Below are 16,440 nucleotides of genomic sequence, written 5' to 3'. Positions count from 1 at the left end.
CTTATTTTTAGTGGCAACCTGCTGATGTGTTAACACATTTTGATTATTCAAGGTAACAGTTTTGATCAAAGTAGTTTATAATACTTTAAATAAAAGTTAAAGGGAGAATATATATGATAAAGATTTTTATTATTGTACAGGATCTAGTGGGATTCTTACATGGCTTGTTCTTACTGTCAACAGTGGTTGTTTGGGGTGTTTTCTTTTACTTTTTTTGATACAAACAATGATGAAAAGCCTGTAAAAATAGAAGGAGGTTTTAGCAAAATTCCTGCTGAAGGCATGGAAAGCTAATCTTAGGCCTAATTTTCCTCACTCCACTAAGCCAGTTCCATATTTAGCTTATGAAAGCTGCAGTCCTTTCCAGGATCTTGACCTGATGAATTCTGGTTTTGTTTACTTTGGGTTCAGAGGTTCAGAGAAAATTGCTTTTGGATGCTTGTTTTTGTCAGATTGAAGAGCATCATCCCATATGAATGCTGGAGTTCTGTCAGTGTGGAATCCTGATAGTTCAATCCCACCCTCATACCTTCTCTGATTACCTGCTCTCCACCATGATACTGAGCACCAGACCTGTTGAAGTGTATCAATTTGTAATATCCCTGTGTGAATTTCAAATTAAACTTTTCATCTTACTGTTTCCATTTAACGTTTGTTTTTCTACTGTGTGGGAAAGCAGTCTTTCCAGGCTTACTTATGATGTCTCCTCCTCCCCTCTGTCCCCTTACCCCTAACCCTACTCTGCAGATCACAGTCAGTCTAGCACAGGGCTATGAACGAGCCCCTTCCTCTCCTAAGCCTCGGTTCAAGAGCTATGCCTACACACAGGCTGCTTATGTCACCACTTCTGACCCCACACGGAGCCCACTTCCTTCACAGGTCTGTCAACATTTACTCTCTGTTCTACAAACCAAAGAATTTCCTCATCCAAGATAACTGAACATGGCTTTCATTTGAATTTTGCAGTGCCTTTTTTCCTCCTTCATCAGGAGCTGTTTCATTGTTCCCAGTTGTATTAAATGTTCTCACATGATGCAGTTTTGTTATTGAGACTTCTCTAGGTTTAACACAGGTTGATTCTTCATGAATGGGGATTCTTATAATAGTGGTATGTGCTTTTGTTATGTAATTACCTGTAATGTTCTCTTTTATAAAGGCTACCAATGGTTCTACAAAAACATCATTAGAGGTTGATTTATGTAATTTTTAAAAGAACGGGAAAATGGATGAAATTTACTAGTCACACTATTTGGGGAGTTTTTTATAGATTTCTGAAACCTAAAGGATATATACACTATATATAGATGTCCTTATTATATTTCATTCTATAAAATGTACTTATATTCTATTTAAGAAAAATATAACTTCAGGAGTGCCTAGGTGGCTTAGTCAGTTAAGCATCTGACTCTTGGTTTCAGCTCAGGTCATGATCCCAGGGTTGTGAGATTGAGCCCGCTTTTGACTTGGTGCTGGGCATGGAGCCTGCTTAAGATTCTTTCTCACCCTCTTCCTCTGTCCCTGTGTCACCTAAAAGAAGAAAGGAAAATATAACTAAGCTCTTTCATATGATACATTTTAATTTTGCTAATTTTAACATGTATATAACATGCTCGTACTATGTGTACAAGAAAGTCAGTCACTTCCTAACCAGGTCAGATTCTATGCACCATTTAATACTTTCCACGTAAGGAATCTTCTCTGTGGAGTTTTCCATTATTGTAGTATTGTAGGAAACCTAGAAATACAAGAAATTATAACACGGTATATGTTAGAGCATAGAAATGAAATATTCTTGACTTGTGAGATTTGCTAGAATTTTTTAGAAGAAAACTATTTTGTGTAATAGAGCAATTTGGAAAGTTCTTAAGGAAGTGACTTTTGTCAAAACCACATTATGAATGGGAATTTAGAAATTATAGGCCTGATGCTCTATGGTGAAAAAGTATACATGTTTAGAGGCTCACTGATTTTTTGAAATAGTGGTTGTATTTAAGTAGTGATTATTTGGCATAGTTAATTTATGCATAAGGCTGAAAATTCTTAGTACTCAACGATTCCCCCAGGGAAGCGTATTTCAGAGCATAGTTATGCCCTCTATCCTTGGCTAGTTTTCTGGCAAAGCTTGAACAAAGGAAACTGGGTGAGAACATTTGTGTGACTCAGCCTCATCATCAGTTAAATTCCCATCCATGTTTTTGCAAAGGTTACTTGTATAATTTTGAGCAAGAAACTTAATCAATTTTCTCATTATCAGTAAATAAAAGTAGTCTGGCCACTCATTACCGAGTGTTGCTCTATGCCAAGTGTGCACATTACATGAACTAAGGAAATCCGTACAACAACTTGGAGAGGTGGGAGATGCTATTTTTATTACCAATTGAAGTTTCAGTATATCTGCCCTTTTCTTTCTCTTCTTCCTCCCTTTCACCCTTGTGACTACCTGACTTTCTTGACTCTTTTTATCACCATCCTCCCATTGAAACCTCCAAGACTTAAAGAATAGAGGTGCATCCTAAAATAAAGGAGCATGAGCCAAAACAGAGATGAATTTTTTTCCCCTTCATTATCACTTTATTGAGCTGCCTTTTCCAGAAAGTTTTCTCCAGTGCCTATCCTGGCAGCACATTTTTACCTCATTACCACCTCATTAAGGCATTGCTCAGGTATGACTCCTTAATGAAGTAATTATAAGGGGATTTAATTTTGCTAGACTCTATTTGTTCATTATACCTTTGTATAAATACTACAAAATACATAATGTATCATAAAATAAAAATACTCAACAAATTCACTTACCTGTTTTATTTAGTATAAGCCATGAAAATAAAACTAATGGTGTCCTTTAGAAAAGAAGAAACATGAAAAAAAAGAAGAAACATGAATTATAATTGATGAAGAATGATATATTCTTCCTGTTTTCTCAAGGAATCACATCAGAAGATGATGTTATATGTAGTTAAGTTTGTATCTTAATGATATAGTAAGAAAAATCTTTTCTGAAGTGCTTCTCAGAGGGGCTGAGCCTATATTGCCCCCTACAGGTTGTATCTGATCCACTTCAAATGAACTCCAGATGGGCCAGACTGAATTCCATTAGAGAGTTTCATTCAAGTGGTTTACTTGGTGGTCTACAAAGGGGGTGAAGTTTTCCATAATAGGACAGTGAGGTATGTGGGTGACTGTCCCTCTGGGAAACATAAAATTTGTGAATTATCTTAAAAGTTCCCAATATATTAGAAATATCAGTTATCCCCATCTGTCCTAACTTGAAAAATCTGATTTATACTCTCAGTAGTTTATAAACCTGTTGTGGTAAAGCAGTCTGAACTACGTCAGGATTCCTATGTATAAATGAGTTTTTCTCATAATTTTCCAAGAAGAAATACTATCTGGTATTAATCCTTAGCTTTCCCTCATTGTATGAATTTATTGCCGTCCATCCTTGGATGGAGGACATTTTTTATGGTTTTACTTAATTCCTATTTTTATGACTTTGATCATGCATCTCATTCTACTCCTAATTTTATATAAAAAAATACCCAGTATATTTTTCATCTTAAATTTCTTTTTCTTTCCTGGAGCTTCACCCTGTTTAAAACACCTCTAGGCACTTATAACTGGTTGCATGTCACCTCTGCTTAAACACATCAATCCACTTTGTCTAGTTAATATACTGTTATGTGACTCTTTCATTTATCACTTCTGTAGAATAGTCTATGTTTAATTCATTCATTTAGTCCACCAATAATTATACTTCATCACCAAATCAAATGTCATCTTTTCAGTTTTCAGGCTTTCCATCATAATTGAAATAACTTGTCTCCTAACCTCTAGACTCATCAGGTTCTTCCCTATCTTTGTTGTGTGTCTCTTTCATTATCTGGCTCTTTCTCCTCTTTTTTTAAGTTTTTTAATTTATTTATTAGAGAGAGAGAGAGAGAGAGAGAGAGAGACTGACAGACAGGCAGAGGGAGAAGCAGGCTCCCTGCTGGGAGCCCGATGTGGGACTCATCCCAGGTCTCTAGGATCACACCCTGGGCCGAAGGTAGTGCTAAACTGCTAAGCCACCAGGGCTGCGCTCTTTCTCCTCTTCTAACTTCCTTTGCATAAGAGCCTCATGAAAGATCCCTTGAGCCATATATTATACTCTCTCTGTTATTGATATGATTGAATCTCCCAGCTTGAAGCTGTATGCAGATGACTGTTGTTATCTGTGTTTTTACCTACTTCTAATATCTTTTGAGTTATAGCCACAATTCTAACTCATTTTCAACTCTTTATACATATCTATACCTAGATGTCTACTGATTTCTTAAACCTAGGGTGTCCTGCAGGGAATGTTGTTTCATTGCCCACAAATCCATTTCTTGTCCCCTTTTGTTATGTAATTGAGAATATTACTCAGTAGTCATTGAGACTTAAATATGTGGCATCATACTCTTTGGTCTCATACCGATCTAATATACATTAATAAGACATGCAAAGTCAATTCATAAAAGAGGAACATAGAATATGCAGTGTGTGGCATTTGGGATAGTCAGAGAAAGTAGATTTTTAATAAAGACTGAAAAGAGGTGTGTATCTCTAGGGGAAGACAAACCTCCGAGGAGGAAGCACAGATGGTACAATAACCTTGAGCTATGGGGATACTTAACTACTCAAATAAAGGTATGAGTAAGGGACACAGTGCTGGGAGATAGTGCCTGAGCCCAATGGTAGAGCAGACCACATAGGACTTACTAAGTAACTGTGAGGACTTGGTTTTTATTACCAGTGAGATGGAAGGCTATTGGAGGAGTAACATAAATACATTATTTCAACATGGCTGCTGGGTGGGGAATAAGGTATGATGGTGACAGTTTTATTTTTTCTTTTCTGTTTCATTGGATTTTATTATATTTTTACTTGCCTAATTCCTCTGGCTAGGACTTCCAACACTGTAGTGAATAAAAGTGGGGAGAGTAGACATCCTTGTCTTGTTCCTGATCTTAGAGGAAAAGCTATCAGATTTCACCATTAAGTATGATGTTAGCTATTGACTTGTCATAGATGGCCTTTATTATGTTGAGGTATGTCCCCTCTATGTGCACCAGGTTGAGAGTTATTATCACAAATGGATGTTGAATTTTGTCACATGTTTCTTTTTCTGCATTTTTGGAGATGATCATGGGATTTTTGTTTTTCCTTTTGTTGATGTGATGTATTACATTGACATGTTAATCTTGAGTTGCTCATGAGACTTGAATATACATAAATTTGTGTTTCTCAGATCAGCATTCAGGATGATTTGGAAGTCATTAGCAATATAGATAGTATTTATATCCATTCATCTGGATGAGATCACCTAGGAAAAAGTACAGGTAGATAAGAGATACCAGTACTTAAAGATGTGAAGGACACAGCAAAGGATGGACAGAAAGAAGAGAGGATAAAGGAGAAGGGTATGATATTCCAGAAGCCAGGAGAAGAAGATATTTCAGGGAGAGGTCATTATTTAACAGCATTAAGTATTGCTGATAGTTCAAGTAACATTGGAAATTAACCAGTGAAATGTCAGTGAGATAGGGTCCCCTGGGAAGTCCTGATATGTAGGAGTTATCACAGTGGAATTGCCAGTAACACCTCCATTCACTTTGAAAACTCCCAATTGGGCTAATAAGTTACATGTTTATTCTAGCTAATACTCACACTGTATGAATACAATTCCAGTGGAGTGTGTGGTTTTTGGAGGATATTGCTGATGGAAGTGGATTCATGAGAGAATGAAAGTGAGGGGCTACCTGTACTGAGGCCCTTTAAAAAACCTACACTGAATAGTTTATGTTCACATGGACAAAAGCATATTTCCCTTGGATTAACCCATCCTACTAAGTGATAATGAGTCTGTATATTGGCTTCTTCTTGCTGATGTAACAAATACCCACAAATTTAGTGGCTTAAAAATACAGCAAATTTATTATCTTAATAGTTTAGAATCTCAACATGGGTCTCACTGGGCTAAAATCAAGGTGTTAGTATGACTGCCTTCCCTCTGGAGGTTGCAGGGGAGATTCCATTTCCTTTTTTTTTCCAACTTTTATTGTATTTATTTATTTATTTTTTAAAGATATTATTTATTTATTCATGAGAGACACACACAGAGAGAGAGAGAGGCAGAGACATAGGCAAAGGGAGAAGCAGGCTCCATGCAGGGAGCCCGATGCGGGACTCGATCCCGGGTCTCCAGGGTCACGCCCTGGGCCGAAGGCAGGTGCTAAACCACTGAGCCACCCAGGCTGCCCGTTTTTTCCAACTTTTAGAGGCTGCCCACATTCCTTGACTCATGACCCTCTTTTATCTTCAAACATAACAAAGGCAAGGTAAGTCTTTGTCATAGCATATGACATTGATCTACTTTTCTGTCTTCCTCTTCTGCTTTTAAGACTTCATAATTACTTTGGGCCCATCTGGATAATCTAGGAAAGTCTACTTATTTTAAGGCCAACTACTAAGCAAACTTAATTCCATTTGCAACCTTAATTCTTCATTGCCACGTAATGTAACATATTCACAAGTCCCAGAGTTAGGACAGGGACATCTTTGGTGGAGGGTGTTTTCTAACCCCTGCTGTCTAATACCATGGGATAAAAATCTGAGGAAGGCATCTATTACCTGCAAGCTAACATCAAAACTGGTATCACCTGGCTTTTCCCAGATCCCACAAATTATCAAATTGTTCCCTTTCTCCTTTGTTGGCTGTGCATGAGCTTCTTCCTTCTTCCAGAAGTATTGTGAAACCATTCTTAGGCCAAAAACAGGATAGAAGAAAACTAAACAAAGAAAAAACAAGCAGCGAAAGACATACCTATATTTCTGCCTATAAAGGCCTTACTGTTCTTTGTACCTTGCTCAGCTTAAGTCCCAGATGTCCACATTCATTTAATAAAGATTGTGACCTCCGCATAGCGTCTAATAGCTCATAAAGTAAAGGAATCAGGCTTTGGAAAGTTACCCACACTTTGCTTGTACTCTTATAATTTTTTAAGAACAAAAGGAAATCATACTCCTGGAATTCTTGCAAAAGAGGCACAAACAAAAAAAAGGGCATCTCTCATATATTACTAACATTTTCAGAGCTTTTAAAAAAGATTTTATTTATTTATTTCTTCAGAAGAGAGAGCACACACAAGTAGGGGAGAGGGGCAGTACGGGGAGGGAGACGCATGCAGGACTCAATTCCAGGACCCTGGGTTCATAACCTGAGCTGTAGGTAGCCACTTAACTGACTGAGCCACCCAGGCGCCCCTAACATTTGCAATTTTTAAAAGGCTTTTGATTACATATTTCATTTGATCGGTACAATGAACCTGTTGAATGATTTTATTAACTCATTTTAAAGTAGGAGAAATTTAAATGGGATAAAGGATTTGGTTAAACAGTGAGTAACTGGCAGAACTGGGACTCAAACCAAGTGTCATGACTTGTAGTACAGCTTTGATGTCTCACTATTCCAGACTCCCAGACTCCCCACAGCCAGAGAGTTTGTTACTTTATCATCACCATTCTCCTTAGTCTTTTAATATTTATAAATACTGAAAAGAATTTGGAAAGAAAAATAAATCTTTTTTTTCTCATTGTCTGATGAGCAATATCTATCAACTTCCTAGCAATATTCCTACCAGCAATAGGACAAATAAATAATTATTTTTGCATTTATGAAATAGACAGTTGAACTTTTCAGATAGCGGTACCAATCATAAAGTATGTAGAAACACTATAGAGAAGCAGCCTCTATATTAAAAAATCTGTGAACATTACAAAAGTAATAATTTTATCATAGACTAAAATTAGCCCTTATAATAACAAAGGGGAAAACAATTTTTGAACCATATCGTCAAAATAGTTAGAGTCTGGAGAAACATCTTTAAATATTTTAGATGATAAAGTATAGGATTAGGTGGAGATACAGTGGTAACACTGTTTATATAGCTAGAAATGCATTTAGATAATCACAAACTAAGGAAAGGAAAGCACCCATCATACAAAGTGCTCATGCCCTAAATATTTGTGTCTGTTTAGATGTAATATGCATTTCTCAGAGCTTCAGCTCTAACCCTGAAATGTTCCAGTTCTACAATCTCATCTACCTACTAACTGATAGTTTCCACACATGGATGTTTTACCATAACCTCAACTTCAGTATTTTAAAGCTGACCTTATCTTTGCCCATGAGGCTAGGAGTCTCTTCTGACATTTATTCTTACCCAGGCTTGAAGCCATCTAACCATGTGTGACTCCTTTCTGACCTCTTTCATACCTAATTGGCTCTTAATTTTTTCCCATTTCCATTGTGGATTATTTCTAGCATCTTTTCCTTCCTGTCTATTAGCCTGGCTTTAAAGACTTTATCAGATCTGGTGAACCTTGTCAAATTTTATGTATGACTCTTCTTTTTATGCTCCCCATTACATCTAGATCTTTATAGCATGACTTTAAATTACACTGTTTAATCAGTTTGCTTCCTCCTTCTTCTTGCCTCTTGCTCTTTCACTCTTTCATCCATATATGCCAATTTGCACACTCCTTCACATCTACACAGGGATTTTGGCATAAAAATGACTAGCCTTACACTAAATATCATGTTGTAGGAGTTGAATGATTGAGGAAAGTAGTGTCATCAAAAGTTTTACATGTCAACTTTTGTTTAACTTACTCTTAGAATAGGATATGGAGAAGTACGATTTAAAAATAAAGAGAATAAAAGTCGATTAAAATTAAATGCCCTTCCCACCCTTGCCACCATGTTTGTGCCACCACGTGTGTGTACACATGCTCGTAAAATTGCAAATATTTGCAGTTTTCCTTACTGTGAGAGAGACTGAGCATCTTTACATGTGCATAATAACCAGTAGGCTTTCTCTTTCTGGAAAATTTTCATTTTTCCCAATTTTTTTGTCAGTTGGAATATATTTCTGATCAGTTTTCAGGAATATATATATTAAATACATATAAATATATATATATTAAATACATTAGCCATTATCTGTGACATGAAATACAAATAATTTTCACTGTTCGTTACTTGTCTTTTGAATTTATTTGTGGTGTTTTTCTCCATTCAAAATACTATTTTTTATGTTGTTGGGAATTCTTTAATCTTGTGTTTTATGGCTTTTTTTGTTGTTGTTGACAGCTGAGAGGTCATATTTATAAAAGACTCTGCTTTTGAAAGGATGTTTTAAAAAGGTTCTCCTATGGATTCTTTTAGTTCTGTTTTTTAAACTTTGATTATGCAAAAACTGGTGCAAGTTGCATAGTTGAGAAGAATTTTAATCTTTTCCCCAGAAGCTGCCCAGTTGTTGGAACCATCTATTGGTTAATGCACGTTTAATCATAATCTAAATGGTGCATCTTTTAAGAATGAAGAAGTATTTCATAGAAACTCTCTAGCATATTTTCCCTTACGTTTTGTTGGACAAGATTAAGTGACACTCTTGTGTCTAAACCAGTAAGGGGAGGCAGAATATACAGCCAGGATTGGCTTAGACCAGTCAGGACTCAGCAGTCTTTGAATCACATGGTCAAATAGAACACAGTCATTCCTGAATCTAATCAGATTCTATTAGGGAGCAGAGAAGGAAATGGATATTGTATAGGTATCCAGCTGTTTATGTTTAACTATCTCAAGGCCTGATGGAATTTATGTCCTAGGCCAGAAATTTCACTCATACCCTGAAAGTAGTTGAGATAAACAGCTATATGCATTTGCTACTCCAAAAGCAGGGAAACATTCATTGATGAAACCTCGGAATGAAGCCACATTTACCCAAAGAAGCATCCAGTTTTTGAGAAAGAAAGTACTAGTTGAGCAAAGAGGAGGGAGCCCAGAATCTGGCAATAGAGACATTGAAGTTCACATTCCAGCTCTGCCACTTTCCAGCTATGTGGCTTTGAAAAAGTTTCTTGCCTTTTCTGGGCCTATCTCCCCATGTGTTGTTATGGTGATTATATCTAATTCATTACCTCTGTTAGGAGGGTTAAGGAAGATGAATTGTACGAAGACCCTTCCATGGTCCAGGCACATTGTGGCTTCTCAAAAACTGACACCAATATCAGGCTTACTACTTTAAGTACATCAGGCATTAAATGAACTTTTGTGTTCCGACCTGAGGACCTTATATTTTATTCAGGTTGATGCGAAGATATAGCCTGGGTTCTAAACTGCTTTATTAACAAACTTGTAAATTGAAACCTGTGTAGAGTTTGGCAACTCCATGAGATAATGTAAAGGATAAAGGACTCTAAAGAAAAGCATATGCTTTGTAGCACTAAAGATACTGAGGAATAATCTTAGAACCATGTGAAGTGGAATATAGCAATGCTTCCTTCTAAAGCAGAAAAAAAAAAGCACTTTTAGGTGGTTTTAGGGCCAGTGTTTCTACATAGGGAGAAGATAGGGGAAGAGGAGACTCTTCACTCTGTCCCTGCCATTGGCCCCTCACAATACAACTTGTCCCTTACTTAGCTGGCACGAAGATTGTACAGAAGAATTGGCAGACAGGGTTCAAAGCCAGTCAGTGGGGAGAAATCCTTAGATTAAAAGCACCATTGATCTGCTTCGTGGAAGCCTTTATACTTTCTGATGTCACTGAACAAGTGACCTAGAAACAGATTGTCAGGTTTGAGCTTAGCTCTAAAATCGATGCACTGAAGATTACCAAGCAAAATCTTGAAAGTCTGTGTGTGTGTGTTTGTGTGTGTGTGTGTATGGGGGAGGGGTGGACTTCAGAAGGAATATAGGTATATTACTTGGAACAAATACATTCTTACCTTTCAATTTTTTTAAATCTATAAAATGAGAAGAGGGAAAAGACCCACCTGGCTAAATAACACTATCTGAAATATTTCTGAATTTTTCAGTGTCTGGTATACAAAAGTCTTATATTTAGAGTCAGATTTTTGAGTCAGACATCTTAATATTAATGGTACTTATTTACTTAATCAGTATGCATTGAGCACAAACTATATAGTAGAAATCTTATAGCTCTTGAATTTTTTAAATGAGTAAGATGGAAGTGCTACCTGCTTTCATAAACTTAATTTAAAGATGAGAAAAGAGACCAAAATGTTTTAAAAAATCAAATTAAAAAAATTAAGTATAAATTGTTACAAATACTGTAAAGGATACAAGGCCTGAGATTTTTTAGAAATAATGGAAAATTTTAAAGTTAGAGGGACATTTTATAGCTAAAAGTATTAGTAGAGCCTTCTCTTGAGCTGAAAACAGGAGGGTGAGAGGAAGCTAATCTGGTTCAAACTCCAGCCCTACTATTTTAAGTAATTTTCTGTGGGACCTGAGTATATCACTTTCACTCTATGACTCAGTTTTCTCATCTCTAAAATGGAGTCAATTTCCACTTTATATGGTGGCTAAAATAACACATAGAGCATGTAAAAAAAAAAAGCCTTCACTCACCTTCTTACTGAATAAGCACTAAGTAAGTGTTTAGGGGTGAAGAAATACATATATTAATGCATGTGAACTTTCTTGCATTTTACATTATAGTTACAAATCATGATATCAGCTGAAAAAGAAACTAAATCCAAAAGTGTAGAATGAAATTCCCATTTTTACCTTTGGCAAGGATACTCACAGTTTTTGGAGAAAATGATAGATAGTTTAACCAGCCGTGCTGAAAACTGACTTTTCCCATCTGTCTCTTGATTACCAGAGATAGCTCTGTAGGTGCAGCTGGAAATGATACAAAAGTGAAGTCAATTTCTGCAAAAAATAAGGGGGGGTATCTGAAAGTCCCCCATTTACTTCATGTTTATCACATTTTATGGGGCTTGGTGGGTTGGAAGAATTATTGGATGGAATCTCAGTTAATCTCTTTGGGTAACAATCTTTAAAAAGGTCAAGTGGCTTATTTGTAATCACTACTAAACTGGAACTTTTCATGTAGACCTGAGTAGTATGTCTTGGTTAGCTTATTTTTGGCCTTTTAGGGAATATTAATGTCAAACATTTATTTTAATACTTTTTGCAAAGAAAACATATCTTTGAAGAAGCATGATGTAATAAGAATATCCTTAAAATTCTGATTCATCTTCTTACTTGCTGTGTGATACAGATGTTTCTCTCTTAACTCACCTGTGTAATATAGTCGTGCTTATCTTGCTCTCCAGTTATTGCTATGTAGCAAATCTCTTCAAAATTTAAGAGCTTACAAAAATAAGTCATTATTGCCATGATGTCTCATGATTCTGTGAGTTAACTGGGCTTGTGGCTTCTCATGTAGTTGAAATAAGACAGTAGCAGAAGCTGGAGTCCTTGCTAAGGCTTCTTCACTCAAATGTCCAGTGGATAGTGCTAGAACTTCATCCAGAGCAGTTGGCAGGAATACCTACATGTGGCCTCTCCATGTGTCTTTGTGGTCTTTTACAAAATGTTGCCTGAGTTCCAAGAACAAGTGACCTAAAAAGCACCATGTGGAAGCTGTATTACCCTTTGTATCTTGCAAGTCACATAGTGTAATTTGCTCCATGGTCACAAGTCCACGCATATTCCAGGGGAGGGAAAATAAACCAAACTCATCACAGAGAAGTGTTACTGTTGTTTATTTATTTGAGAGAGAGAGTGTGGGGGAGAGGGTAGAGAAGGGCAGAGGGAGGAGAGAGAAACTTAAGCAGATTCTGCACTGAGCAAGGAGCCTGACCTAGGGCTCAATCTCACAACCCTGAGCTCAGGGCCTGAGCCAAAACCAAGAGTCATTCACCCATATGACTGTGCCACTCAGACACCTCATCACTTATATTTTTGAGAATATGTAGGGTTGGGAAATTTTGTTGTATCCATCTTGAAAAATACAGTGCTGCAATTTATGAAATTCTTATGAGGAAAAGTGATCAATTGTGAAAAGTAGCCAGCATTGGTACCTAACAGGTTTTCATGAATGAGTACTCAATTTACTGGTGTCTGTATTTAAGTAGGCTTGTACAGATCTTCAGATATCCAAATTCCTGATTAACTCAGAAGCTTGAGAGTGTCTTGCCTTTAAGTGTCGTATAGTAAATTCTGCAATGGGGATCAATTGCTTTCCAACCCAAGTGAAATTTCAAATTCACTTTGCAAGAATTTGTGTTATTTAATGTAAAGAGTACTAAGTAGTTGGAGCATTTCCTATCCTTTCCTTTCATAGGTAAAGAAACTGAAGTCCAGAGATGTTAAATCATTTAAGGAAGGTCACAGAGAGGAATAATGGATCTGGGAACTAATGTCCTGAAATCTATTCAGTATTATTTATATCATAGGATTATAAATATTTTAAGCAAATTCACCACATTTTCACATTTTCTGTACAACCTCTAGTTTTACGTTCATTAAGTAATTTGATTTTCTGTTTTTCATTGATTTTATTTATTATTTTATTTTATTTTGTTTTCAGAAAGTATTTTAGTATTTTGACAGTTATTCTTTAATTAAATGTATTAACCCTACTTTTAAATGAAACCATACTCTAAGTGTGGTAATATCAAAATTATGTATGACAACTTTGGAAACTTATTTTATATGAATATATTTACTAAAATATATAATTAGCAGGTGCCTATGTGTAATTATGAATCCTGCTACAGAATTCTGTCAGAACATTTCCTTGCATATTAGTTTTGTGGTTTTTGCCTCTTTGCCAATATCAGTACAAAAACAGAATAATGCTAAGTTAAGCAACATAAACTTATCAAAATGGCAAAGCAACATAGGTAAATATGTGGTAAATTCAATGTCTTTGGATCTCAAATCTACTAGCAAATGTTTTATTTTAACTAAAACTTTACTCTGTTAAGCTTGTACATATAAAGATTTTTTTTTAATGTGATACATTAAATCCTTGGGGGAAGAGACTATCTTTGAAGGGATTAATGATGAGTTGACAGTATTGTTATGTGACTTGTTGTTTTCAGATCATCTTCCTGCTGATCCAGTTACAGAAGGTCATGTTCCTCTTTTACCTATATCAAATGCAGATTTGGAATATGAGCATTTTAAATATTTATTTCTATTCAGTTATTCATGGTGTAATGATGCCTATGATGAGAGCTATATATAACAATAGGATTACTTCACAATAAAATTTACTTATAGTGAACATTTATGAAAATGTTTATTAGGTTTCCTTGAGATCTCTGGTTAATTTAAAATCTTAGTACATTTTATCTTCATTATAACATGTCCCAAGGAAATTTTTAGCTGAAAGATTAGCATTATAAAAAGCAGACTTTAATTAGAAATTTCTATATTGTGGGTCAGATTGCTAAATCCAGTGGCAATTATCTGCTTCCTAAGATATGTAGTTCTCTTTCTGAAACATTAAATTTTACTTTATAATACCTCAAAAAGTAATTTCAAGAGGAATTTTGGATCATTAATGGAATTAGAAATAAGATGTGCCCATGGATTCTTCTACTTCTATTTCATCATTTAAATTTTGTGTAAGCTAGGCGATTAGTGGCTTTTTAACTATTTGGTACCTCAAATAGTTCAAGAGCAGTATGCCAGAAGCACTATAGTATTACCATTAATTTTACTAATTTTTCATTGCCCACTTGATCCTAGAAGCCAGGAATGAATGTGAAAGAAAGTATTAAGCTCTTAAAAATCTCAATATAGTTATTATATCACATTCTGTGATTATAGAAATTATTTATTGAGTAGATGAATATTTAGTAAGGCAATTCTTGTATCATGTATTGACTAAAATTTATATGGGAAATATAAAGTTAAAAGTCAAATAATGAGTTAGGAAATTATTTGTAACATTTATAACATACTAAATTTTAATAGCCTTCATGTACACATAACTCCAGTAAATCAATAAAAAATAGAGCATCCCAATAGAAAAATTCACAAAGAACATGAACAAGAAAATGACAAGAGAAAAAAAAGTCAGTGTATCTTTAAGGATATAAAAAGACGTTCTACCTAACTAGTATTGAAAGATACACAATTTTAAATAATAAAGTCATTTTTACCTACCAGATAGGCAGATTGGAAGGGTGGTAATACCCACAATTTTCTAGAGCTTAAAGAAACAGGATATCTCATGACTTAAGAAAAGATTTATGATAGAATCAATCGAGTTTTCTTTCTGAAGCATAATTTTTTAATCAAAAAGTTCTAAGTATGTGTAATCAAGGACCAACATTCATACCTTTGGAAATTTATCTAAGGGCTTTGATCTGGCCAGTGAAATGATGTAAGCAAAAAATAGTCAAACCTTTTTTTAAAGTGAAACTTTATGGTTCCATACACATTTTAGGATTCTTTGTTTTATTTCTTCGAAAAATGCCATTGAAATTTTGATAGGGATTGTATTAAGTCTGTAGATTGCTTTGGACAGTATGGACATTTTAATAGTATTAATACTTCCTGTCACTGAACACAGAATATTTTTCCGTTGGTTTGTGTGTTCCTCAGTTTCTTTTGTCAGTGTCATATATTTCAATGTACAGGTATTTCACCTCCTTGATTAAATTTGTTCATAGGCATATTACTTTTTTTGATGTGAGTATAAATGGGATTGTTTTCTTGATTTCTCCTTTTGATAGCTATAACTGTATAGAAACACGACAGATTTTTGCTTATCAGTTTTGTATCTGGAATTTCACTAAATTCTCATATTAGTTCTAACAGATTTTTGGTGGGGTATTTAGGGTTTTCTAGGTATAATATCATGCCATGTACAAATAGTGACAGTTTTACTTCTTCCTTTCCACTTTGCATGCCTTTTAATTGTTTTTCTTGCCTAATTGCTCCAGCTAGGACATCCAAAACTATGTTGAATACAATTAGTGAGAATGGGCATTCTTGTCTTGTTCCTGATCTTGGGGTTGAGTATGATATTAGCTTTGGGCTTGCCATATATTACCTTTATTACAGATAAGACCTGAATATCCATTACTCTGGACTGGTAAAGCTTACAGTAATGCAAGATCATGAAACCTTTAAAATTCATGCTCTAGAGGTATATTCATTGCCATCTTGTAAAGGTAGCCCTCATATATGGTTATGTAATAGAGAAAGTTGTGAATAGTAGATGAAATATAATTATATATTATATACATAAGTAAATATATGTATATGTATGTACATGTTTATATACATACAAGTACATATTACTGCCGTTAATATCAAACACTTATATAGCTTATATGTTCTGTTGTAAGTTAAATATACGGGCTGTCTTCAACAACCCCTATCCTTATGTACCTGATTCCTTAGTCCTATCCCCAAAGCTAGGATTCCAAATCATGATACATGATATATGATATTATGAGTGTATATACTTATTTAATTCTCATCTATCCCTATTTGTAGTTATTCATGGATCCCATTAGCTTTAATAGAACTTGACAATTTTTAAGGAGGTAGAATTAAGTCAAAATATCTGGTGCATATTT

At 35.2% G+C, this 16,440-nt stretch overlaps 1 protein-coding gene across 15 annotated transcripts in view; it reads left to right on the top strand.

The window, feature by feature from the left end:
• DMD (dystrophin) overlaps positions 1 to 16,440 on the top strand; it is a 2,170,621-nt gene that overhangs the window by 622,163 nt on the left and 1,532,018 nt on the right. For 14 of the 15 annotated variants that reach the window (XM_025439443.3, XM_025439430.3, XM_025439435.3 and 11 more), the window contains one exon: positions 748 to 879. The exons of the other annotated variant lie outside the window; for it this stretch is intronic. In XM_025439443.3, coding sequence (XP_025295228.1) covers positions 748 to 879 — 132 coding nt within the window. The remainder of the gene's footprint in view (positions 1 to 747; positions 880 to 16,440) is intronic. 15 annotated transcript variants of the gene reach the window in all.

The sequence above is a fragment of the Canis lupus genome, chromosome X (assembly GCF_003254725.2).
Source record: "Canis lupus dingo isolate Sandy chromosome X, ASM325472v2, whole genome shotgun sequence".
Classification (NCBI taxonomy): Eukaryota; Metazoa; Chordata; class Mammalia; order Carnivora; family Canidae; genus Canis; species Canis lupus.
The sequence above is the reverse complement of the archived record's forward strand: the minus strand, read 5'-3'. Positions and strand labels throughout refer to the sequence as shown.